A 22934-nucleotide genomic window follows, 5' to 3' on the forward strand; every position below is an offset into this window, starting at 1 on the left:
CGAGTGACCCGGTGCCGCCGGCTGCCTGAATCACACCGGCTCAGGGTGGGAAGGAGGCCGAGGTGCGTGGTGGGGAGAGCAGGACGTGATGTGTGTATGCAGCAGCAGCTGAGCTGCCTCTAGCCCGGGCTCCTACACCCTGCATCTCGCTCCGGGACCAGGAATTGCTGTTGTCAATCTGGTCCCTCCCTTGGTGCAGGCTGAGCCGGGATAGGAGGAGAGGATCTGCCCAGGCTGCCAAGGTGAAGGCTGGGGAGTGTCAAACGCCATCATTCTGCCTTTATTTGATTATCTTCACATCTCATTCAAAAGAACAGGTTTTTTAAAAATAAAGTGCCCAGTGGAGCCAGGCCTTTGGGTAAATAAATGCATATCTGTAACATCATCTTACCACAACACAGCAAGTGAACAGGAGCTTTCCCTGGGCTGGAGGTAATCAGCAGGACTGGCACTTCGTACAGAGAAGTAGCAATCTACAGACCATGTACCACGACACGCGGGACGTCACGCCCGCGGGAGCTTCCATTTGGTTTTTTATACAAACCGATAGAATAAAAAAACCGGAGTGTAGTAGAATATCCAGCAACAAAAATGGTAGAAAGGATCTGTACCTGATCTTATGAAAGCAGCATCTCAGCAAGGTGCGGTGGCGGCATGCGCGGCGCCGGAGTGGAGTATTGCTTGGCTCCCCGGCTGTGCGGGGCCGGTGCTCGTGGCTCGGCGTGGTGCTGGCGAAGCGAGCAAAGCAGCGGGTCATCTACGCGGGCAGCACTAACGGGCGGCAGCAGCAGCCGGGTGGCCCCGGCCGCAGGGAGGGTGGGCGCCGGGCCCGGGGCTCCCCGACAGAGGCCAGGCAGGATTTGGCAGCTGTAGAGGCAGCAGCCTGCCTCCGGCATGGGGGCTGTCGGCGTGTCCGGGGCGAGCGAGGCTGGGGCTCGGCGGATCTCGGCCGCACTCCGGGGCCGGTCGGTGGCGGCCGTGGTGAGGAGGTGGCGCTCGGTCCGGTCCGGTCCGGTCAGTCTGAAGGCGGGTGGTGGCAGTTCAGGTGTGCTCGGCCTTTTGGTCCCGCGATGCTTGCTCATTCCCGGGCGGCTCCCGGGGCTGCGGGGGCTGTGAGAGCCCATCCCACCCCCCCGGCCCCGCTAGTCCCCTCTCGGCTCCTCCAGGATCTGGGGCAGGTTCTGGTCCTTGCGTGCCGATGGCGGTTTGGCGGCACCGCCGTAATCCTGGATGGCCTTGGGCTCATTGGTGTGGTAAGAGCCCTTGTAGCGGTGGTGGTAGAAGTAGAGCAGCGCCAGCAGCCCTGCCAGCAGCAGGAGCAGGAAGATCACGACTGCAGGGAAGAGACAGCAGTGAGGGACTGGGGAGGGGCTGCGAGGCCGTGCCAGTGTGGAGTACCAGCCAGAGGCTTCACTTACACCCGATGATGATCCCAATCCAGCCATCGTCATGCACGTGGGGGAACTCTGCAGAGACAGAGTAGGCAGCTGAGACCAGGCTGCAGCAAAGTCTCATGCCAGAGCTTCCCTTCTGCAGCTGCTGCTTGACGAGGGCTCCATCCCCACCAGGGTCCCACCACAGCACTCACCTGTTGCCATGTACCAGGGGTCCATCTCAGGAGGGATAAGGACTGTGCTGAGGGGGAGCATTGAGGCACAGCTGGACTCCACCAGCTCCCCCCGGATGCTGTAGGGCCGCAGGGCACTGGTAGGGTGGAAGATGGCTTTGAGGGGCACGATGGTGTTGAATTTCACCCCTGAGAGGCAGCCTGAGAAGCCAGGTGTGTTGTAGCGCTGGATCTCGGGGTCAATCACGCCAGTCTCTGTGGGGCCACAGAAGGAGATTACTCTTCCTCCTCAGAGGACAAGGACCATGCTGTGCAGAGCAGACCCCGGAGACCCCAGCATGGGAGCCCAGCTGAGGGCAGGACCCAGCTCACCCATCACACGCCCCAGGTACAGGTTTTTGGGCGAGTCCAGCTTGCTGTCCACAAACAGGGAAAACTGCTGCTCCATGACGGGGAGATAGTCCACCTGCAAGATAGGTGCACAGCGTCAGTGCCCACAGAGCCACCCTGCCCATGCCCCCTCCCAGCCTGACCTGAAGCCCTCAGACCCTGCTGGGAGGGTGCCCCAGCTCATACCTGGGTGTACAGTGTGCGGTGCAGGCGGGTGATGTTGACACGGTGGGGCCGTCCATCCGTCACTGGCTTGTTGGTGAGAGTGAAGACATAGGGGCTGGTGCCCAGCTGGTAGCGCAGCTGTAGGCTCCCTGTGGGCAGCACAGGGCCGTCAGCAGGGCTGGACCTCTCAGTGGGTACATCCAGCCCGTCTATAGGGTTGGAAAGTGGCATCCACAGAGAAGAGCATCCTATGCAAGCCCCAGCCCGACAGGCTCTGGGTGAGCCCCAGGGCTGGGGGCCCTGCCCTCACCATCATCCTTGATGAGCACGGCCATATAGTCCTTGACAAAGGTGCTGACGTAGAGCAGCACGGCGGGTGCTGAGGTGGTGCTGAAGCTGAAGCTGACCTCCTCGCTGGTGAGGTTGTAGCCAGGCAGGGGCTGCCAGGGGCTGCTCACAATGCTGGCGAACTCGCGGGCGGCGTACAGCGACATGGGCAGGATGTTGTACCGCACCCAGGTGCCCTCCTCGAAGTAGCCACCGATGTCTGTGGGAGGGCTTAAGGTGAGGGAAGCGCCGGCTCCTCGGCCCCTCCCACCCTGCAGGGCACAGCCACTCACCGTGGTTGCAGAAGGGCCCGGTGAAGGCGGAGATGCTGCAGTTGCAGGTGTAGTGGCTGTAGCGCTCGACGCAGAGCCCACTGTTCTGGCAGGGCACCGGCGGGTCCTGGCAGTAGCCGGTGCAGTTGACCCGCACGCCCTCTGTCTCGTTGGCTTTGCCCTCCAGGTTGAGCGTCACCCCGTTCATCCGCAGTGCCCGCAGGCACCCCAGGAACGGGCGCATCTTGTGCTCTGCTGCGCCTGCAGCGGGGCCAAGACTGAGTGCCCTGTGGCACATGGGGATCTGGGGGTGCAGGGACGTGGCCAGGGGCTCTCACCGACGTAGAGGGGCCTGTCAAAGTCCAGGCGGACGAAGCTCTGTGGGGGGAATGGCCGCACCACCCAGGGCAGCTTGTCCACCCGCAGCCGCGCCAGCTTGACGTTGAGCTCCGCCTTCACCTGGTGCCACTCATCGTCATTCCAGGGTACCACCGACCGCACCGTCAGGTTCTCGTCCCCATTCCCAATGTCGAATATAAACACCACGTCCCTAGTGGCTGCAAGGATGTGGTGTTGAGAAGGGGTCCCAGCCCTACTGCCCCTGAGAGCCCTGCACCCTCTGCCCTCCCGTACTGTTGAGCTCAATGCGGATGTAGTGTCGGTAGCCTGGGTTCTCCAGGAAGACTCCAGACAGGGCAGTGGTCTTGAAGTAGAAGGAGATGTCAAGGCTGTAGTTGGCCTGGAAGGTGGGGAAGATCAGGGCTGCGCCCCTGTTGAAGGAGACGGTGTTCCAGGTGTTGCCTGCGGGGAACAGGAGGGGCAGTGAGGGATGGGTGGGGTCCCTCCATGTGGGACACCACAGGCTGGTGTAGGCACTCTGCAGTCAGGGGATGTTCTGTGGGGCCGGTCACTTACGGTCTCCATAGCACCGTAGGGGCCCCAGCACGAACTGGGCTTCAGAGCCAGAGCGGTTGGTGTCTCCAACCACAACCTGGGTGACGGGCAGGTGGTCCACAAAGGTCAGCAGACCCTTGTCTGTCCGCCTGCAAATGTGAGTGCATCAGAGGGGCCATGAGGTGTTTCTCTCCCTTTGCCAGCTCGTAGCCCTGTTACCCCCATCTGAGCGCCCCAGAGTCTGTGCCCCCCATGACTGCAGCCCCCACCCCACAGCTCCTGTTCCGCAGCCCCAGCCACTGACCAAATTGCATGGTCAGCATCGCAATTGCAGAAGTACTGGGGGTCAGCACAGTTCTTGTCCAGCCCGCAGGCGCAGCGCTGGATGCCCGGTCGCGAGCCCCCCCAGTAGTAGTGCCGCTCATCGTTCCGACCCATCCAGAAGCTGAAGGGCAGCCCAGCTGCAGGCACAGAGGAAGGTCAGGACATGGTCCCGCATCACGGACAGCCACGCAGCGCAGCCCCCGTTCCCCCGGCACTCACAGGGGGTGTTGAGCAGGCGGGAGTTGTAGCAGTGGAGCTCAATGCGCTGCTCGCAGTACTCAGAGGCATTGGCCAGGGCTGAGACCTCGGCCCAGGAGGCGTTCCAGTAGTCCACGGCCCCCAGGTAGGGCTGGTCCACACTGGAGCCCGTCACCCGTGTAGTGTAGTGACGGTTGTGCCGGATGATGGTCCATGCTCGGTCCTCTGCAGTGAAAGGGGAGCTTTAGGACTTGTCCCCTAGGATACCCCTGCTCCCTCTATCCTGTTCCAGCTCCAATACACAGGCAAGGACTGGTTCCCAGGGGTACCAGGCAGAGGGACCCCCCTGCCCTCCTGCTACCCCCACCTCGGATGTCACAGTACACCGTGAAGGGCTTGAGCGGCCCACTGCCATCTGGGTCAATGGTGTAGTTGCCCGAGGTCTTCCCGCTGACCCGGTAAGCATCACATGTTTCCTTGTAAAGGGCTGGAAGAGAAGAGCCAGGTGGAGGTCAGTGCAAGGCAGGCACCAGGCAGCAGTAGGGGCCACAGGTGCCCATATTGTCCCTGACCCATGAGGCTCCAGGCTCACATTTGTGGCAGGTCTCCCCCTTGTACCCCGTCAGGTCGCAGATGCACATGAAGTCATCCCAGGATTGGATACAGCGGCTGTCATGCTCACACAGGTTGGGGGTGCACCTGAGGGCACAGACGGCTCCTGTCCCAGCACCAGCACAGCCCCCCCGTGCCCCCCACTCCCAGGCAGCACCCTTGTCCCAGTCAATACCTGTCCGTGATCCCACAGACATTGAAGAACACGTTGTGGTACTGCGCCAGCCGGTGCTGTGCCAGCAGCTCCACATCCACAGGTTGCGTGTCTACGTTCAGCATCTGCAGGCAGCCGTGGAAAGCCGTCTGGTTTGACCGGCAGCCAGTGATTGAGGCCGGCTTGGGGCAGCCTGTAAGACAGATCAGGGTGAGCAGCCCTCAGGCACCCAGTGCCCCCCAACCCCGCCCTGCTGCCCACCTCCAAAGAAGTACTGGCTGCCAGTGCGTAGCTGGAAGGGGTGCACCACCCGAAACTCAGAGCCATCATCATCATCAATGGTCACCACAGCTGAACCCTCCCGTGCCACCAGGTGCACCGAGTGCCAGAAGCCATCATTCAGGTGATGCCCTGTGTGGAGAGGAAGGTGCATGGGGAGGCTCTGCTGCCAGATTGGCCCCCCGCCCCGTGCTGGCTCCCAGCCCACCTGCAGCAAACTCCAGCTTCTTCTTGCCAGGCTGGGCGATGGAGACATTGACCTGCCCCTCACTCAGCACCATCTCCAGGGAGCCCAGGCGGTCAGCAAAGCCGGTGTAGAGCAGGAGGCCAACAGTGTCCCAGGAGCGGAAGCGGAAGCTGACAGCCAGGCGGTTCCTCCGTGGGATCCCCGGCACCCGCACGTAGTTATTGATGCCAGCGAAGGTGATGGGGGTGTTCAGCTGGTCCTGGCAGTAGTGACCCACATTGCCCTGGGAGTGACCATGGAAAGGGGTGAGGAAGGGAAGGGGAGGCCCTCTCATCCCCACAGTCCTGACCTCAATTATGCCCAATTGATCCCAATGCCTGGCAGAGCCAGGCGGGCGCCCCAGGCCAGGGACAACCTTGCATGGTCAATCCGGCGCCGCTTGGCTGAGCAAGGCCACTGCCTGGCCCCGCATCACCCCGCAGTGGGCAGGGAACCTGACCCCAGGGAAGGGGTCACCCCGCAGTGGGGCTAAGGACCCACAGGAAAGGGGTCCCCCCACAGCAGGCAGAGGACTCCCAGAGAAGGGGCCACCCCCCAGGCTGGACCTCAAAGCGAATGTTGGGTCTCCGGTGCCGGGCCAGGTCGGCGATGTTGACCCCGTTGAACATGATGTTCTCCACGCAGCCCCGGAAGTTCTGCCGGTAGGTCAGGTGCTGCTTGTCGTGGTCAATCACCCCTCCAAAGAATACCTGGGAGGCAGAGGGAGGGTGTCGGCCCCTCTCTGGAGGACACCACAGCTCAACATCCTGGCAGCCCCCTGCCCACTGCACCCACCTCAGTTTCGAGGTCAAGCTGGTCAAAGGTGCCACGGCAGCGGAAGCGCTTGACCTCCCCGTCCAGTGTCAGGTTGATGTAGTGGCCGAGACGCTCAATGTGCAATGAGTGCCAGTGCTGGTCATCCAGGAGGCTGCCCACCGCCACCGTTGTGTGGCCCTCACTGGCGTGCAGTGGGCTGCTGCCTGGGGAGGACCAGCATCAGCCGGTGGCCCCCTGGCCCCACACGCCCGGCCCCTGGCCCCGGCTCACCTAAGCTGATGTGCAGGAGGAGCTGGGCCTGTTTGAGCTCCACTGTGATGTAGTCACCCTGTGAGCCCTCCCCATGCATCAGCACTCCATCCTGCTCCAGTGTCTTGAAGTTGAAGGAGATGTCATCCTCAAAGGTACTGACCCTCTTGGCTCGGAAACGGTAGGAGATGGCATCATCCCCATCAAAGTAGAGCACGTGGGACCCTGGGGAAAGCAGAGCAGCCCCAGCCATGTCACTGCCTGCAGCAGCAGGTGCCCTGGCACAGGGAACACTCCCTTCTGCTATGGTCTATGCCATGGCTGCAGACTGCTTGGGCACAACACCCTCTGAGAGAGTTTTCCAGGTGTGCCAGAGCCAGGATCCCGCCACGCAGGGCTGCTGGAGCCCCTGGCCAGGTACTCACGGTAGGGACAGCCATAGAGGCCCAGGCGCAGTCCAATCTTCCCGCGTGGGTTCCAGGCCACCGGAATGATGCGAATGTATCGTGCCAGGATGGGGTAATGCAGGTCATGCCGCACCACCCCGCTCTCATTCACGTTCCCAAAGAATGTCTGGGGATGAAGGGTCACCGTCAACCCCTTGCTCCAGGCCAGGGGTCTCTACTCCCCTCAGAGGAGCCCCCTCTCACAGGGAACCCCGGGCTCCCCCCTACCCAGTTGCTGCCCTGCTGGAAGAAGGGTTTCCAGCTCGTAGGGTGGTCTCCATAGAGCACAATGTAGCGTGTAAGCCAGTCATAGGTGTTGAAGGTTCCCTGTGTGGCCACTGCGTTGATCCGGTGCTTTTGCATCAGGTCGATCTGGAGCCAGGGCTGCTTGTCCCGGGGGTCGGGGGACCAGCCGCTGGTGCCTGCGGGGGGAGCGGCTCAGCTGGCCCCACAGCCCCACACTCATCGGCTCCCGACCGGGCGGCGGCTGCTTTCTCGGCCCCACCACAGCACCTGACTGGACCCCTCAGCCTCGCGAGAGGCAAAACCCGGCCGGGGACACCCCCAGCCCACGTCCCCTGCCCCGCCTGCATCCCAGTTCCGCGGGGGGACTCACTGTGCAGACGGGCGAAGCTGGCCGAGTAGAAGATGTTGTATCTGGAGGAGGCACCGATGGAGTAGGAGTAAAGGGGAGCAACGAGCTCATCATAGCAGGGTCCTGAGGGGAGAACGGAGCTGGGGGCGGCCTCGGGGAACTGAGCTGGGCAGTGTCTCTGTGGGAGCTCCCCCGTCCCAGCCCTGCAGACCCTGAGGGCTCTGGGCACCCCGCGGCTCCCTCGGGCCGGCGGAGCGGCGGGCCCGCTTTGCTCTCCCCTCCCACTGCAGCGGAGCTGACACACCTCTGCGGGCCCCGGCGCCGGCACCAGCCGCCTCCGTACTGACGTGGGCGACGGGACCCCCCGCTCTGCCCCGCCCCGGCGGGGAAAGATCCCGCGTGGGAGCCCGGGGGATCCCGTGCAAACCCTCGCGGCACCGGCAAAAGACCCTCCAGAGGGGCCGGGGTCTCGAATCTCTTGAAGGGTCCCCTACTGGGTCGGACGGAGTCCGGGGAACCCAGGAGCATCCCCAGCTCTCACTGCAGGAACCGTGCTGCATCACCCCCCAGTCCACCGCCTCCCGACTCTACCACCCCCGGTCCCACCGCCCCCCGCCTCGATGCTACTTTGCCCCGGCCCTGGGGAAGGGGCCCCGGCTCAGGGGGTCGCGGGGAGCTGCCCGGTGCGACCAGGGCCTCGGCGATTCCCGTTCCCGAGCGGCTGCCCCCAGCCCCGGTACCGGGTCGGGCCCGGTGCAGCCCCGCGGCGGGGCCAGCCCGGCGGGTGGCGGCGCTGGCCGAGGTGCTGGCGGAGCCCGGCAGGTCCCGCGGGGCGGCCCCGCTCTCCTCGGCATTCCCGGGTATTCCGGATTCTCGGGGCGTCCCGGTTCCCTCGGGTCCCCAGAGGCTGCGGCCGGGCGCGGGGCCGCCGGCGGCGGGGGGGGGGGGGGGGGGGCTGCGGCGGGGCCGCCCCGGGCGGGGCGCGGTCGCGGGGAGAGCCCGGACGCCCGTGTCCGGCAGTGACCTTGGGAACGATGCGAACAGGGGCAGCGGAGGATACCGAGGGATGCCGGGGGATGCCCGGGGGAGAAGGGGGGATGCCCGAGAGAACGGAGGATGCAGGGACTGCTCGGGGATGCGAGGACGGGGCGGCGGGCGCGGTCCCGCAGTGCGGAGCGGCCGCTCCCGGGACTGCGGCCCCACTTACGTGCGAGGCAGCCGGGGCCGGGGCACAGGAAGCCGGCGCAGGCGGCGAGCAGGAGCCCGAGGAGGCGGCGGGCGCCCATGCTGCGCGCCCCGAGCGCCCTCGGCGCCGCCGCTCCCGGTGCTGCAGCCGCGCGGCGGAGCGGGGCCGGCGGCTCCGCCCACAGGGCGGGGGGGAAACCGGGCCGGGCCGGGCCGGGCGCAGCGCAGAGCCCCGGCCAGCCCCCGCGGCACCCGCTGCCGCGCCCCTGGGAGATGCTCCGGCCGTGCGCCCGATTCCCCCGGTCCTCGGCACGGCGAGTTGTCGGTCGCCCCGGGCTGCACCGGGACGCGGCTCTTGGGGGTGCGGGTACGGGGGCACAGTGAGGCCGTGCAGGAGCTCCCCGGGCACACCCGGTCGGTTCCTATGCGTTGCCTGGTCCTCGCCGAACGCCGAGCCTCCGCCGTCCCTGCCGCTCTGCAGCCCCCGTGCAGGGAGGGTCGGAGCGGTGCCCGCAGCCCCCCCGCAGCAGATGTGGCGGCGGTTTGTAATCAAGCCGTGGATTAAGGCCTGCGGGTCTCGGGGTTGCTGCTCTCTCCAGTGGTGCAGAAGAAGGGATTTAGCTTATATCTGTTCTCAGCCACCCCCAGATGCCCACAGAGGGGCTTGGGGGGCTAGCGCCTGCGTGCCCTACATACACCTACAGACCCGCGATGCCCCTTGTCCCCTGGCTCTGCAAGAGCAGGAGACCTGCTCTCCCAGGGGCCTCGAGCAGTCCCGAGAGACGGGGATGCCCCAGCAGCTGCTCGGTCCAGGCTGGCTCCAAGCGAAGAGCAGGAGCCCGGCCAGGCTGTGCCCGGTGCAGGCAGCTCCACACCGGTGGCTCTAGACCCGTGCCGGGCCTGGCTGCCGCGGGCAGGGCAGCACAGCCGTCACTGCAGGCAGCCGGTGCTAAACCTGCTCCCTGCCCAGGCAGAGCCCAGACCGCGGCTGGGGAGTGAAAGAGCGAACAGAAAGCCCCAGGTGTGGCAGGGACGCCTGGCAGTGCACCAGGAGTTCTGCTACCAGGAGCTGGAACCACATGCTGAGGACATTGGCACCCGCCCTCCTGTCCCCCAGATCCTGGCAGTGCCTGCAGGTCCATCCCCAGGAGAGGCACAGCCCACCTGACCGTATCCTGACACCCCGGGGGTGCTGCCTGCTCTGGCCACAGCCGCACGTCCTGAGCCTGTGTGGGGTCAGATCTGTGACAGTCCCAAAGGGGACATGCAGAGTCCCTGCTCTGCACCCACAGCTGGCTGTAGGGCCAGCATTGGCCCCAGAACCCTCCTCCCTCCCCTTCCCCCAGGATGCAGGGTGCAGGAAGGCACCCCCAGAGCCAGCACAGGGCAGAGATCTGCAGCTAGCATCCCTGCACTGCAGAAAGACCAGGAGAAGGGGAAGAGACCCTCCAGCTAAGAACCCTGGGGACTCCGTGGAGGCTGGGGGGCATCTGTCCCACTGTTCTTCATCCAGGGTGCAGCAGCCCCACAGCCCCACAGCGAGCACCCAGGATCCTGTCCCCGTCTGGAGGCAGCAGGAGGGCCGAGGGCAGAGCTGAGATAAGCCACGGCAAAGACAGCTGTAGCCGGGAGAAAGGGGGATTGAGGGATTATGGCCAGGAGCCCGTTAAAGCTAGGGATCAATTTTCTCTCCCCTGGAGAGAGGAAAGTGGGGCCTCTGCCCCACAGGAACTAATCTGCTTCTTAGTGAGAAGCTGGGAATTTTGTTGTCAACAACCAGCAACACGCGTGCCCAGCACTGTGGGGATGCAGCGCCGGGTTGGGGCCCCTGGGTGAGGGGTATGCCCTGCACCAGCAGCCACCCCAACTTCTGGAACCACCATGTCTGCCATCAGGAAAAGACAATCCTAGACCAAACAGGGCTCTGCATCCTGCCTGTGCCCAGCTCAGTGCCAGCCCACAGCAGCCCCTACTCCATTCCTTGGCCCCATTCCCTCTGGTCCTTCAGGAGCCAACAGTAGCCCTGGAGAGGGCTGGGGTTTCCTGCATGTGCTGGATGCCCTCGCCAGACTCTGCTCCGCTGGCTGGATGCTCCTGGGTTTGGCCTGCACACCCGCATGACAGAGACTGAGCAGAGCTGCTATTTCTGTCCCCAGCATGCAGATGTAAAAGATGGACCAAATAAAAGATTCAGGACAGGCTCCAAAGTGGGGTCGCACCTGCCACCTTGCCTTCCTCCCCAGGGCTGGGCCTGTGCTCTGCACCGTTTTCAGTATCAGGAGCAGCACGTGGTCAAACCACAAGTAACAGCATTGAGACACCAACAGCTTCAGATCCACCAGCCAGGGGAAAGGCTCTGCTGTGCAATGACGGAGCAGGTGAGGGGGCTGCAGGGTGAGGGGTTTGCTGGGAGCCAGGCAGGACCCTCCATCACTGGCTTTTCTTAGCTTTTTAGGTTGTTTTCTTGTGAGCTCTGTGGGTTTGGGCTGAAAGGCCAAAACCCTGGGGAATCAGAGCAGTGCCTGGTGGTCCAGGGCCCTGGGGGCCGGAGCAGGAAAGGGGCTAGAGGAACTGCTGGAGAGTCAACCTGCCGTGGCACTGGGTTCTGATCCCACCTGTGGCCCCGGAGCACCTGGGGGTCTCAGGCCCAATTGTCTGGGCTTGCTGACAGGGGCCAGAGTGAAATTGCTGTTGTGAAGCTGCTCTGAGTCAGAGCATGTCAGATCCTGGTCTCCAGGGCAGTGGGGTCCTGACTGAGCAGTACTAGGCTGCAGCACTGTCCTGCTGTCCCAGAGCAGGGCTGAGCAGCTGGGAGGTGGGAGCACTGTGCTCAGCTGCCTGCAACCTGTGTGAGGCAGCAGGATGTCCCAGGACTTTCCTATCTGGGAGCAGGACCAGGCAGTGCAAGGCTGTACCCATACTGGCGTCCCCAGGGTGGTGCATGGGTGTGTGGGTGCTTTGGGCACCCGGGGATGCTGGTGCGGAGACCCAAAACTCGATTGCCCAGGGCGGCTGGGGCCGTAGGCTGGGTGCTGAGCCCCAGAGCAGCTCCGCTGGCAGGTGCAGGGTTAGTTCGTGGGACACGGTGCTGTGCTAGGGACGCCGTGACTGGGGTCATGTCCCTCCACCAGCTCTGCATTGCAGGCGGCTGCACGGGAAGTGTGTGGTCACTCTTGCAATGACTGAGCACAGTTAACATCCCGCTGCTGCGGGATGGGTGTGAGTTGGAAACAACCCCGCACGTGGGGACAGGGATCGGTGGCTGCGGCACACGCGGGCTCCCAGAGGCGGGGCTGGGTGGAGAAGGGCTGCCCTGGGTGTGGTTCTGCATCCCGTGGCTAGGCCACCACTGCTAAGCCGTTCTCACTCAGCCTCCCTCTGCACAGGTGACCCCCAGCCCCATCTCAACAGAGCTGATGGCCACCACTGACTTCTACCCCTGGGAGGATGGGTACTCGGGCGAGGCTGGCATGTTGCCTGAGCTCTGTGAGAAGCAGGCAGTACAGGGTTTCGCCCGCACCTTCCAGCCTGCAGTGTATCTGCTGCTCTCACTGCTGGGCACAGTGGGGAATGGGCTGGTGCTGCTCACGCACACCCGCTACCGCCAGGCACACAGTGTCACCGATGTCTGCCTCCTGCACCTCGCCCTATCCGACCTCCTGCTGCTCCTGACGCTGCCCTTCGCCATCACTGACACGCTGCAGGGCTGGTCCCCAGGCACAGCCGCCTGCAAGGTGGTGCAGGGCCTCTACGCCCTCAATTTCTACAGCGGCTTCCTCCTCCTCACCTGCATCAGCGTGGATCGCTATGTGGCCATCGTGCAGGTGCCGGCTGCCTGCCGCCTGCGCCCACGAGCTCGCCGCCACGGTTGGCTGACGGCGGGGCTGGCCTGGCTGCTGGCCATGCTGCTAGCACTGCCCCAGTTCATCTACAGCCAGGCAGAGCAGCACCAGGATCTCTGGCTCTGTCGTGTCGTCTTCCCCCGTGTGGTCTCACGGGCAGCACGGGGGGCCACCAACCTGGTGCAGGTGGTGCTTGGCTTCGCGGTGCCCTTCCTGGTGATGGCAAGCTGCTACGCAGCTGTGGCACGGACACTGCTGGCGGCCCGCGGTGCCCAGCCCCACCGGGCGCTGCGAGTGCTGCTGGCCCTCGTGCTGGTGTTTGTGGCCCTGCAGCTGCCCCACAGCCTGATGGTGCTGCTGGACGCGGCCGAGCTGCTGGCCAGCTGGGAGATGAGCTGCGCCCAGAGCCGCCGCAAGGACCTGGCACTGCTGGTCACCGGCGGGCTGGCGTACCTGCGCTGCTGCCTCAACCCCCTGCTCTACGCCTTCCTCGGCCAGCGCTTCCGCCGGGAGCTGTGGCTGCTCGCCAGCGACGCCGGCTGCGTGGGGTCCCTCGACCCGCGCTGCCCCGGCTGCCCCAGTCCCCGCCGGCGGACATCGCTCTCCAGCTGCATGGACGTGATGTAGGAGCACAGTGCCCGCGGCCGGGGCAGGGACCTGCGCCCTGGGGTTCGGTCCCTCCGCGACTCCCCGGGGACAGCCCCATCCGTGCATGGACCTGCCCCAGTGAGCAGCTGGGCACGGGCAGCACCAGACAATCCGCACGGCGCCTGCACACGCCTGGGCAGAGGGAAGAGCAGCCCCACAGCGCCTGCTTGCCCTGCGAGTGCCTTCACTGCCCGGCGATCTGCCGGGCTGGGGTTCTCGCAATGTCACGCGTGTCGCAGGGGAACCCTGCAATGTCACGCGCGTCGCGGGGCGTGCAAAGTTACGCGTGCTCTGGGGATCCGTGCGGTGCCGGTGAGCCGGGTCGGTGGGTGCAACAGGCAGCTGGTTCCTATTCTCACAATAAACCCCGAACGAGTCCCGGTGGGCGAGAGCAGTCTCCGTCCTGGGCGGCGCTGCCCCGGGGGGTTTGTGGGGCCGGGGGCGGCTCCTTGGCCACCGGCGCTGGCGGGCGATGCCTGCAGGAGGCAGCAGAACCTCGCGCTTCCTGGCCGCCCTCTGCTCGTCCCCGCCGCTGGAGGGACAGGGAGCTCCCGGACTGGGGACAGCAGAGACGCTCCGGAAAAACCCTCCTTGGGTCCTTCCCCGTAGGGCGGGGGCAGAGGGACGTTTCTCTCCCCTTCTTACTCCTCCCACGAGCTCCTCTGCCACGGCACATCCCGGCCCGCAGGCTCCCCGGCACCAGGGTGCTGCGCTGGGGCTGGCCCGGCCCGGACACGTGGCGACCGACACATGACCACGGGCTGGGACATGGCGACCGACACATGTCCCGCGGGCTGCCACACGGTGCCACGGGCCCGCAGCGCCGGGGCCGTGCGGTGTCCCACTCACCAGGCCTGGCTAAAGCGCTGCACAGTGCCGGGAACAGGATTGGGCTTGACTGTGGTGCAGCTGGTCATGGAGTCTCCCAGTGGAGCTGGGCATGCAGAGAAGCACCTCCCGGTCCTGCCGGGGCTGGAGGCTACTTCCCGTTCACCCCTGCTCTGCTGGGGATTAGCCCAGGGCTCGACTGGAAGAAGCCATTCCAGAACATTCACCTACTGCTGGGCCAGAAACAGGTTATTGCTGACTCAGCAGCCGCAGAGGCACGGTGATGGGTCTCTGTCCCTCGCAGCCCTCAGTGAGGATCAAGGGCCAGATTCGCGCAGTTCTTGGCCAGACAGCACAGCTGCCCCCGCTGCCCACCCAGCCTGTGGTCTCGGGTGGTCCCGCTCCAGTCCTCCACTGCCCCTATAGCTGGTCGGCTCTGCTCGATGCCCGTGACTGCCCTGGCTGCACAGCCGGCCCCACACCGGCGGCTCAGCCCCAGGCACAATCCGGAGCAGGCTGCGTGGGAGGGGAACTGGCAGCCGGAGCTTCCTGCCTGCGCATCCCAGCACCCAGGCTCCCAGGGACAGCGGTGACCCAACAGCTGTAGCAAAGGCAGAGCCTTAACTCCTGGGGCTTCCGGAGTGGGGCCAGGGCCTGGACGCTGCCGCGGCACCCACGGCTCGAGGGTGTCGCAGACCCTCTGCCACTGGGCAGAGCCCGGGGCTGAGCTGAGCCACATAGTTGTGGCAGCGGGTGTGACCACACCACGAACGCCCTTCACCAGCTCCTTTGGGGAAAAGCGCTATGAGGGCCTGCAGGACAGGCCTGCCCGGGCATGGTGTCCTCCTGCCCACGGTGTCCTCCTGCCCACGGTGCCCTCCTGCCCAAGCACAGAGCCCATGAAGCTGCCCGCTGGAACACACTTGGCACCGCACCGGGCCGAGTCGCCATGCTGGGACGGGCGCCAGCGTTGCCGCACGCAGGAGCCAGGGCAGCACATGATGCGGGTGCCGCGGGGCAGGGCAGGGGCCCGTGCCCGGTGTCGGTGCCCACACCGGGTGCGGGCACTGCTCAGTGACGGTGCCCCGTCAGGTGCCGGGCGTACCCGGTGCACCCCAGGTACCGCGGCGGCTCCGGGAGCACCGGCCCTACCGCAGCCCGGCCCCGCGCTTCCCCCGCCCCGCAGCTGACGCAGCGGCGGCCCCGCCGCCCCGGGCAGGAGCTCCGCCCCGGGCCGCGCGCGGCGATTGGCGGCGGCCGGTGACGCGCAGCCCGGCCCGCCCGGGGCGGCGTCGGGGCCGGCGGCCGGTGCGCGGGGCTGGGCGGCGGGCCGGTCCCGTCGCGTCCCGGTGCCGTCCCGTCGGTGTCGGCGGGGCGATGCCGTTCCCGGGCGGGCTGTGGTGGTTGCTGTGCTGTCGACGGGGCTTCACGCTGCTGCGGCGGGACTACGGCGAGGCGGAGCGGGAAGCGGACGGCGAGGCCGAAGAGGAGGAGGAGGCGTCCTTCGAGCTCCGCGCCCAGGGAGACCAGGTGGGGCCGGCACCGGCTCTGGGACAGCCACCGGGACGAGCACAGACGCCGCTGCCCGGGCGGTCCCGCTCCGGGGTGGGTCGTTCCGGCGGGTGCGGGAGAGCTGCAGCTCAGGGAAGCCTCCGGGCGGGTGCGGAGGTCCCGGGCCCGCGGGGCAGGGCCGGCCGTCGCGGGAGCCGCTGCCGGCTGGGTGCAGCCGGAGCCGGGCTCTGCCTGCTCCTGCCTGCTTCGGCCCGCGCTGCCCGCTCCTTAGGACAGGGGCCGCGGGGCTACCGTGCCGGACCCGCGGCGGCCCGGTGCGCGGAGGGGCCCCGGACTGCCCCGCCGGAGCGGGCCGGGACTGTCCCGGGAGCACGTGCCGGGCGCGGAGAGCGGGCCTGGATCTCCCCTCTCCGGCTGCTTCCTCTCTGGAGGGAAACGGAGTGGCGGAAACCGGTGCTTCCTCTGGCCGGGCTGCTTTTGCGACGGCTGATAGCGCGGGGTGCGGGGGGAACCCCGGCTCCCGGGGGCCTCCTGGCTGTCCCGGCGGTCTCCGGCACCGAGGGCCGTGGGGCCGAGTCCCAGCCCGGACTCAGTGGGTGGTGACAGCCTGGTCCCGCTTGCTGTGGCCCCTCTCCCCTGCCCACTGTGGGGGCTGCAGCACGGCCCTGGCTGCGCAGGGCTGGAGGCAACCTGAGCCCCCTACGCTGTCAATCCCGTAGCATCAGGTCCCCTTTCCCAGCAGTGCCAGCCCCCTGGGACGGTGGGAAGTGGGGACAGTGACAGGGCTGGAGCTGGGCCCTCTGGGAATTGGTGGCAGTGCCAAGGGCACAATTATGTCAGGAACCGTCTTTGGGCTTCCCGCATCCCGTGGGCCACACTGGCTCCGGGCTGGCGTGGGCGGCTGGTGACGCCAGCTCCCCTGAGAGCCTTTTGCTGTGGCCAGGGGGGTCCTTGGAAACCCACAGCGTCGACTACCCCTTCGTGGGAACATGGGAGCAGCTACCCTGGCCCTGCCACCACAGCTCCTCTCCTGTTTATTTATATCCCTGAGAAGGAGCCGGCTGCCACCGCTGCCTCCTCTGGACTGCCCATGAGAAACTGGGCACTGCCTCCATGCCTACAGCCCTGAGGAGCATGTGAGGCCCTCCCCAGTCTGGGCAGTGGGACAGTGTCTGGAGGTGCTGGCCCTGTGCACGGGTATCAGCACTATGTGACAGGTGCCCTTAATGCCACAGGTCAGTGGTGCCCGGCCCTGCCCCACAGCACAACCATACCTGCAGCGGCTCCCCCCTCCCTGTCACTATTTTTAGCATCTGTCTCTTTTTCTTGGCGTTGCGTGCTCTGGCCTGTCGTGCCTCTGGCTGCCCTGTTGGGCTGCAGCTGGCAGGAGCTGCCGTGCATCTCCCAGGACAGCATTGCCGGTGCTTCCATGTCCCCGCACCCCACTCTGCTGGGCGCCCTGCCCGACCCGGTGCCTGCCTGTGCCTGGGCTCTGCCTCGTGTCCCAGCATGTGTGCCAGGGTTATCACGTGAGCAGCACTGTCCATGTCAAGTTGTGCTGCGTGAGGAGGAACTGACCCTGTCCTACTGCAGGGCCAGGGACTTCCCAGTGCTGCGTCCCACCGCCGCGGGCAGGAAGTCAGCGGCCCCATTACAATGGGACTTTGTGCCGTAAGCGTATTACTCAGCACTGACCTTGTGCAATTCTGCACGGTATTCAGCCAGCCGGGTCAGCTGAGGACACATGGCCAGCGCTCCCGCCGGCTGCCCCCGCACCCGGGGTGCCCCAGCTGCAGCCCTGGCTCCTGCCGTGGCCTTGCGGGTGCCAGGGCTCTTCTGCCCCATGGCAGCAGGATGGGAGCCTGTCTCTCTGGGCCCAGAGCTGGGTTGACGAGGAGGCATACAGTAATGGGGTGATGGCGAGGGTGCCAGCTAATGATTGTGGGGCTGAGATGTCTCCTTCCTCCCTAGGGATCCCTGGAGGTGAGCCTGAGCCAGCCCACCCGCAGCAGCAGCGGCTCAGAGCGGTGAGTGATCTGCTGCCTCCGGTTTGCGTTGTGTCCCTTGTGTGGTGCTGTAGAAGCTGGGGACTGGCATGTTGTGGGAGGTTGCCCTGGTGCTGGCATGTGCCGAACTGTCCTGCACACAGAGCTAGCACCAGGCTGTGCTGCTCTGTCGGGTAGAGCAGGGAGTGGCAGAGCCGGGACTGCTCTGCTTGTCCCCATGCCTGGCGCATCCTCAGGCATGTCTCCATCCCTCTGCCATGCCAGATAGCTTGACTGCTGCAGGCTTAGCTGATGGGGCTGTGCATGACTCCTCCTGTACCAGGAGGTTCTGCCAGGCTGTGTCCATCAGCAGAGGCTGTGCCCTGCAGCGGTCAGTGCTGAGGAAGACAGGGTGCTGGGGCACGGGGGCCTGCTCGCTCCCTGTACTCGCAGTACTGACGCTGCTGCCAACATTCCTTCCTGGTTGTTCATTTTCCGAATTCCTTGGCAGGGCCAAGACTGCAAACAGCTTATTTTTAGCCGGGGTCATTTGCACCCAGTGACTCTGCCGTGTTCCCACCGCAGGGCTGTGGGGTGCCCAGAGCCCCTTGGGACCTAGCTCACCCCAGCCCCGAGGCCAGCTCCCTGCTCAGGGGCTGTGGGAGACACCCACGGGCAGCTGAGCTCAGCCCCGTGTTGTCCTCAGGTCCCTGCTTGTTGCGGAGGAGATGCGCAGCCTCATCGTGGAGAAGGGCCCAGGGCCAGTGGAGGATGACCCTGATGCTCTTGTGAAAGGTGGGATTGTGCCCCAGCTGTGGCTGATCCCATCCCAGAGGGACGGTCAGACCTGCACAGACCCTTCCCTGTGCCGAGAAGCCCATGGGGCGGGTGGTGCCGTCAGTGGGGCTGAGGGTTCCCCTTTCCAGGCTGGCTGCAGCGGGAGATGCGGGGCTGCATGAAGACCCCCTGGATCCGTCCTCGGAAGTACTGGTTTGTGCTAACACCTGACTCCCTGGACTACTACAGCAGCAACGAGAAGGGGGCCAGGAGGCTGGGCTCCCTTGTGCTCACCAGCCTCTGCTCTGTGCTCTGGCCAGACAAGCAGCTCTACAAGGAGACTGGTGAGGTGCCCACACCCCTTGGCTGGGCCACATCTTCCCAGCCCCTTGTGCCCTGTGTTACCCTCCCAGCCCTTAGGGCCCCTTTTGCCCAGAGGAGAGGCTGTGCTGAGCCCTGGGGCGCTGAGCTGGCCTGGCTGGGATGCTGGTGGACAGGGGGTGAGTGAGTCTGTCCCTCGCAGGCTACTGGAGTGTGACGGTGTTTGGCAGGAAGCATTGCTACCGCCTGTACACGGAGCACCTGAACGAGGCTGTGCGCTGGGTGTGCGCCGTGCAGAAGGTCATTGACAGCAAAGCGCCTGTCCAAACGCCCACCCAGCTGCTCATTCGTGATGTGGAGGTGAGCCCATGGCACCGGGCTGCCCATGGCTGCAGCCGTTGGCAGCACTGGGATGAATGTTTGGGGCCTTGCATGCCCCAGGGTGGCGGTGGGGGTCTGTGCCAGGCACTCAGCCAGGTGAGCCCTCTGCAGCTGCTGCCATTGCTTTGCCCCCACAGGAGCACAGAGACAGCCCTGAGGTTCTGAAGCAGATCTATCGCTGCAACCCCATCCTGCGCTACACCAGTGGCCCCCTCTACGCTCCCCTGCTGCCCTTCCCCTATGGCAGCCTGGACCAAAGCGGTGAGGGGCGGTGGGGGGCACGGAGCTGGGTCCTACACTCCAGGCTGGTGGCACCGATGGCTGGGCTGGCTGCTCTGCGGGGCAGGCAGGCACTGGACTGGGGCCTGGCTGGCTCTGGGTGTGAGGACAGTGCCCAGCTGCTGGCTGGGGGTCCTGGGGAGGACCACGGGGCTGTTAACCCTCATCCCATCCCACAGCCCCTGGCCCCCGCAGCTACACCACGCTGCGCGACGAGGCTGTGAAGCTCTTCAACTCGCTGCAGCAGCTGGAGTCAGAGCGGGACCCAGTGCCGCTGATGCAGGGTGTCCTGCAGACCTGCCTGGACCTGCCGCCGCTGGTGGATGAGATCTACTGCCAGCTGGTGAAGCAGACTACGGAGCCGCCGGCGCCGGGCGGGCAGGGCGACCTGCACTACTGGCAGCTCCTCACCTGCATGAGCTGCACCTTCCTGCCCTCCCCGCCTGTCCTGCGCTTCCTGCGCTTCCACCTGGACAGGTGAGTGCCAGGGTGCCAGCTGCCATCAGGGAGCTCGCCAGGTGCCTGGTGCCTCTCAGATCAGTGCCACCCTCACCCTCCTGGCATTTCTTGCAGGACAGAGAACCGTTTCCCTGCCTCAGAGATGGCCAAGTACGCCTGCTTCATCCGGGAGGCGCTGGGAAAGACGAAGGGGAGGGAGTGCGTGCCCTCTCTGGAGGAGATCCTGGTGCTGATGCAGCGGCAAGAGATGATCTGCACAGTGCACTGCCCTGGGGCGCCCGCCTGCAGTGTGGCCATCAGTTCCCACACCACAGCCGAGGAGGTGAGGGGTTACAGCTGTGCCAGGCAGGGGGCTGGGGACATTTTGGCGCTGAGGGCTGGGTGGGCAGTGTGCCACAGCAGGTGAGCAGGGTCTCTCCTAGCTGAGCCATGGTGGAGAGGGGCCAGGGGCTGTCTGCCTTTGCCCACCATGACCTGTCTGTGTCCCTTTGCAGCCCTGAGTGCCGTGGCCAGGGACACGTGGTCACCATCGGTTGCCTTTGTCTCGCCCAGGTGGCCCAGGAGCTTGTGTCACGCCTGGGGCTGTCCCAGAGCCCCAACCTCTTTGCGCTCTACGAGCAGTCCCGGCGACGGGAGCAGCCAGTGGGCAGTGCCACACTGCTGGCTGATGTCCTCACCAGGTTTGAAAAGTAAATGTCCTATTCTGCTGCCTATGGAGGAGAGGGGCTGGGGGAGCCACGGGTGGGGGGGGGGGGACACACAATGTGGGGCATGTCCACAAGCTGATGGAGCCGGTCCTGTCTGTTGCAGCCTGGCTGGAGAGGACCGGGAGCAAGACCCACCGTGCCGGCTCTGCTTCAAGCACTACGGCTTCCTGGACACGGACAACGTCCCACGGGACAGCCTGGAGTTTGCCCTCCTCTTTGAGCAGGTGAGCGGCACACTGGGGTGCTGTGCTGTGCCGTGGTGGCCATGCCGTGCCGGCTCACCCTGCTCTCTCACAGGCGCACGAGATGGTGCTGCGGGGCTACGTGCCCACCTCAGAGGAGACGCTGCAGACACTGGCGGCCCTGCGCCTGCAGAGTCTCAACAGTGACTTCTCCACCCACGCACCCTTCCCGCGCCTGGAGGAGCTCTTCCCGCCCCACGTGCTGCATGCCCGGTTGCCGCCCCCGCCCCACCGGCCCCCCAGCAAGTGCCGGGGGGCCCGGCTGCGCGCAGGGCTGCTGGCCAGCGGGCTCTGGGGTCAGGCGCTGGCCAAGCAACGGGCGGAGCGGGACCAGCGCCTGCGGGGCCGCCTGCGTGAGGAGGGGGCCAGCACCATGGCTGCCATTGTGGAGAAGTGGAAGCTGCTGCAGGGCATGGGCCGGCCCGAGGCCATGGCCGCCTACGTGGCTTTGGTGCGGGAGTGGCCTGGCTTCGGCTCCACACTCTTCGATGTCGACCTGCATGCGGTGAGGCCCCGGCTGGGCGTGGGGCAGGGGCAGCCCTGGCAGTGGGCAACCCTGACACCCCTCTCCTCGCAGAGCCCGGTGGGCTCTGGGCCCCAGCGCCTGTGGCTGGGCATCGGGGCCAAGGCCGTCTCGCTCTACAAGCCGGGAGAGCCCGAGCCCTTGGACAGCTTCTGCTATGGCCGCATCTCCTCCTTCGGTGCCTCTGACAGCAGCACCTTCCGCCTCTCTGTGGAGGATCGAGACCTGCTCTTTGAGACCTCCCAGGTAAGGGGCTACCGTCCCTCCACCCTCCCCCTCTCAGCAAAGGTGCCCCGGACTGACCCCTTATGCCCCCTCTACCTGCAGGTGGATGAGATCGCCCAGCTCCTCAACACGTACCTCGCCTCTGCGGGTGCCCAGCGGCTGCCCCGGCCCCAGGAGCCTCCCACCAGTCCCCCCACCTCGGAGCCCACTGTGCTGCCGCAGGGGCTCTGCCCTGGGGCCGGGCCCTGGCAGCACCAGCCACCAGTGGGTTCCTCCCACAGCTAGCCCAGCAGCTGGTGTGGCCATGCAGGTGCTCTGATGGCTAGCGTGAGAGGGCAGCCAGCCCAGCAGCAAGTGGCAGGTCTGTGCTGGCCCCCAGCTGCTCCGCAGAGCAGGGGGCCAGGGGGTCATGCTCCCCCCACTGCCATTGCCTTTCTGGCTATTCCCTTAATTTATTTTGAGACGCCTGCGCGCCCCACGTCTCCCAGCACTTTCCCTGGTGGGCAGTGGGGCCGCCCCGCTGCGGTCCCCCCACGCTGCCCCCAGGCCTTACCCTGTCCCCTATACCCTGGTGCCTTTGCCTCCAGCACTTGTGTTGCCTGGCCACTCTGCTCGTGCCCCGAGGGCTTTGCCTAGAGCAGAGGGTACCAGGCAGTAGTGCTGTGCCATCATCTGTCTGTCCGTCCTCTGGACCCACCCCTTCTGGAAAGCTGCGGGCAGCTTTTGGCCAAGCTGCCCCGGGGACCCGTGGGCTCCTCCTAGATGAGTGGCTGGGCTCTGCGGTGGCCCTGTGGCCAGGCTTATGTCACAGGGGTGGCTGGTGGAGCAGCAGCTGGTACGGCTGGGGCTTGGCCCCTCAGTGTTGCCTCTGTAGAGTTTGTTGGTTCTGTCTTGGGATGGGGGGGTTGGTTGGTTGTTTTTCTAAATAAATGCACAAAGGAAAGGCTGGGCCTCCTGTCCTGGAGCGTGGGTTGACAGCAGGAGGCTGGGACAGTCAGATCCCTGGAGCAGCAAGGGCAGCGGGGCCTGGGACAGGCAGCGGGGAGGAGCAGCACAGCGTGTCCCTCTGGTCATTGCCAGGCGACCTTTGGCATTTCACCAAGAGCACAGGCAGCTCCAGCTCCCCGGCAGCCCCTGGCACTGGCTGCCCCGGCGGGGGGAACTGCCTCAGCCACGGGGGCTGCTGCCAAAGAGGGCATGGGAGCCCATGCTGCCATGGTGGCTGTATTTTTAGTCTCCTGCTTTGTGCCCCGAAGAGCAAGAGGAAAATGCTCGTTTTCACCTTGGGCTGCCTGAGCTTGGGATGGCGCCAGCACTGCCCCTTCTCCCCAGCCCAGCTCCCACAGGTCAGGCCTAGAGCTGCTGTGTCCATATCCCCTGACACTGTACGGCCTCAAGCCCATGTCCTCCCTGGTGTTGCTGTCCCCTGCCTCAGATCCTGAGTGCTGAGGGCACCCCCAGCCTTTCATGGCCCATCCCTGCACGGGGCCTCACTCCTGCAGAATATCCATGTGGGTGCCGTGTGCTCTGTGGGCAGGGCGGTGC

At 65.7% G+C, this 22934-nt stretch overlaps 3 protein-coding genes across 5 annotated transcripts; 2 read left to right on the forward strand and 1 right to left on the reverse strand.

Moving 5' to 3' along the window:
* Positions 1-254: 254 nt before the first annotated feature.
* On the reverse strand, positions 255-8799 carry CNTNAP1 (contactin associated protein 1). The gene is given in 25 exon segments (XM_048316441.1): positions 255-1199; positions 1202-1333; positions 1419-1466; positions 1589-1822; positions 1940-2033; positions 2144-2271; positions 2433-2669; positions 2743-2982; positions 3060-3278; positions 3355-3522; positions 3637-3764; positions 3920-4076; positions 4159-4362; positions 4505-4624; positions 4730-4836; positions 4925-5096; positions 5165-5314; positions 5391-5652; positions 5975-6118; positions 6204-6388; positions 6456-6659; positions 6860-7007; positions 7109-7302; positions 7497-7598; positions 8683-8799. Coding segments are annotated over 25 exon segments (4014 nt in total). The 5' UTR covers positions 8762-8799; the 3' UTR covers positions 255-1041.
* Positions 8800-10973: 2174 nt separating this feature from the next.
* Positions 10974-13526, forward strand: CCR10 (C-C motif chemokine receptor 10). The gene is made up of 2 exons (XM_048323322.1): positions 10974-11038; positions 12047-13526. The coding sequence occupies exons 1-2, from the start codon at positions 11027-11029 to the stop codon at positions 13127-13129; spliced, it is 1095 nt and encodes a 364-aa protein (XP_048179279.1). The 5' UTR covers positions 10974-11026; the 3' UTR covers positions 13130-13526.
* A 1736-nt stretch (positions 13527-15262) lies between these two features.
* On the forward strand, positions 15263-22332 carry PLEKHH3 (pleckstrin homology, MyTH4 and FERM domain containing H3). 3 transcript variants are annotated; one of them, XM_048316528.1, is made up of 13 exons: positions 15264-15508; positions 17462-17517; positions 18182-18270; positions 18402-18596; positions 18776-18933; positions 19092-19215; positions 19413-19710; positions 19807-20014; positions 20245-20381; positions 20503-20623; positions 20697-21146; positions 21219-21410; positions 21492-22332. In XM_048316528.1, exons 1-13 carry the CDS (start codon positions 15356-15358, stop codon positions 21672-21674), a joined length of 2364 nt encoding a protein of 787 aa, XP_048172485.1. In that variant the 5' UTR covers positions 15264-15355; the 3' UTR covers positions 21675-22332. The 3 variants fall into 3 exon arrangements, with proteins under 3 accessions (XP_048172474.1, XP_048172484.1, XP_048172485.1); XM_048316517.1 differs by having other exon boundaries at positions 15263-15508; positions 20697-21410; XM_048316527.1 differs by having other exon boundaries at positions 15263-15508; positions 20245-20372; positions 20697-21410.
* The last annotated feature ends 602 nt before the right edge of the window (positions 22333-22934 follow it).

The sequence above is a fragment of the Corvus hawaiiensis genome, chromosome 1 (genome assembly GCF_020740725.1).
Source record: "Corvus hawaiiensis isolate bCorHaw1 chromosome 1, bCorHaw1.pri.cur, whole genome shotgun sequence".
Lineage (NCBI taxonomy): Eukaryota > Metazoa > Chordata > Aves > Passeriformes > Corvidae > Corvus > Corvus hawaiiensis.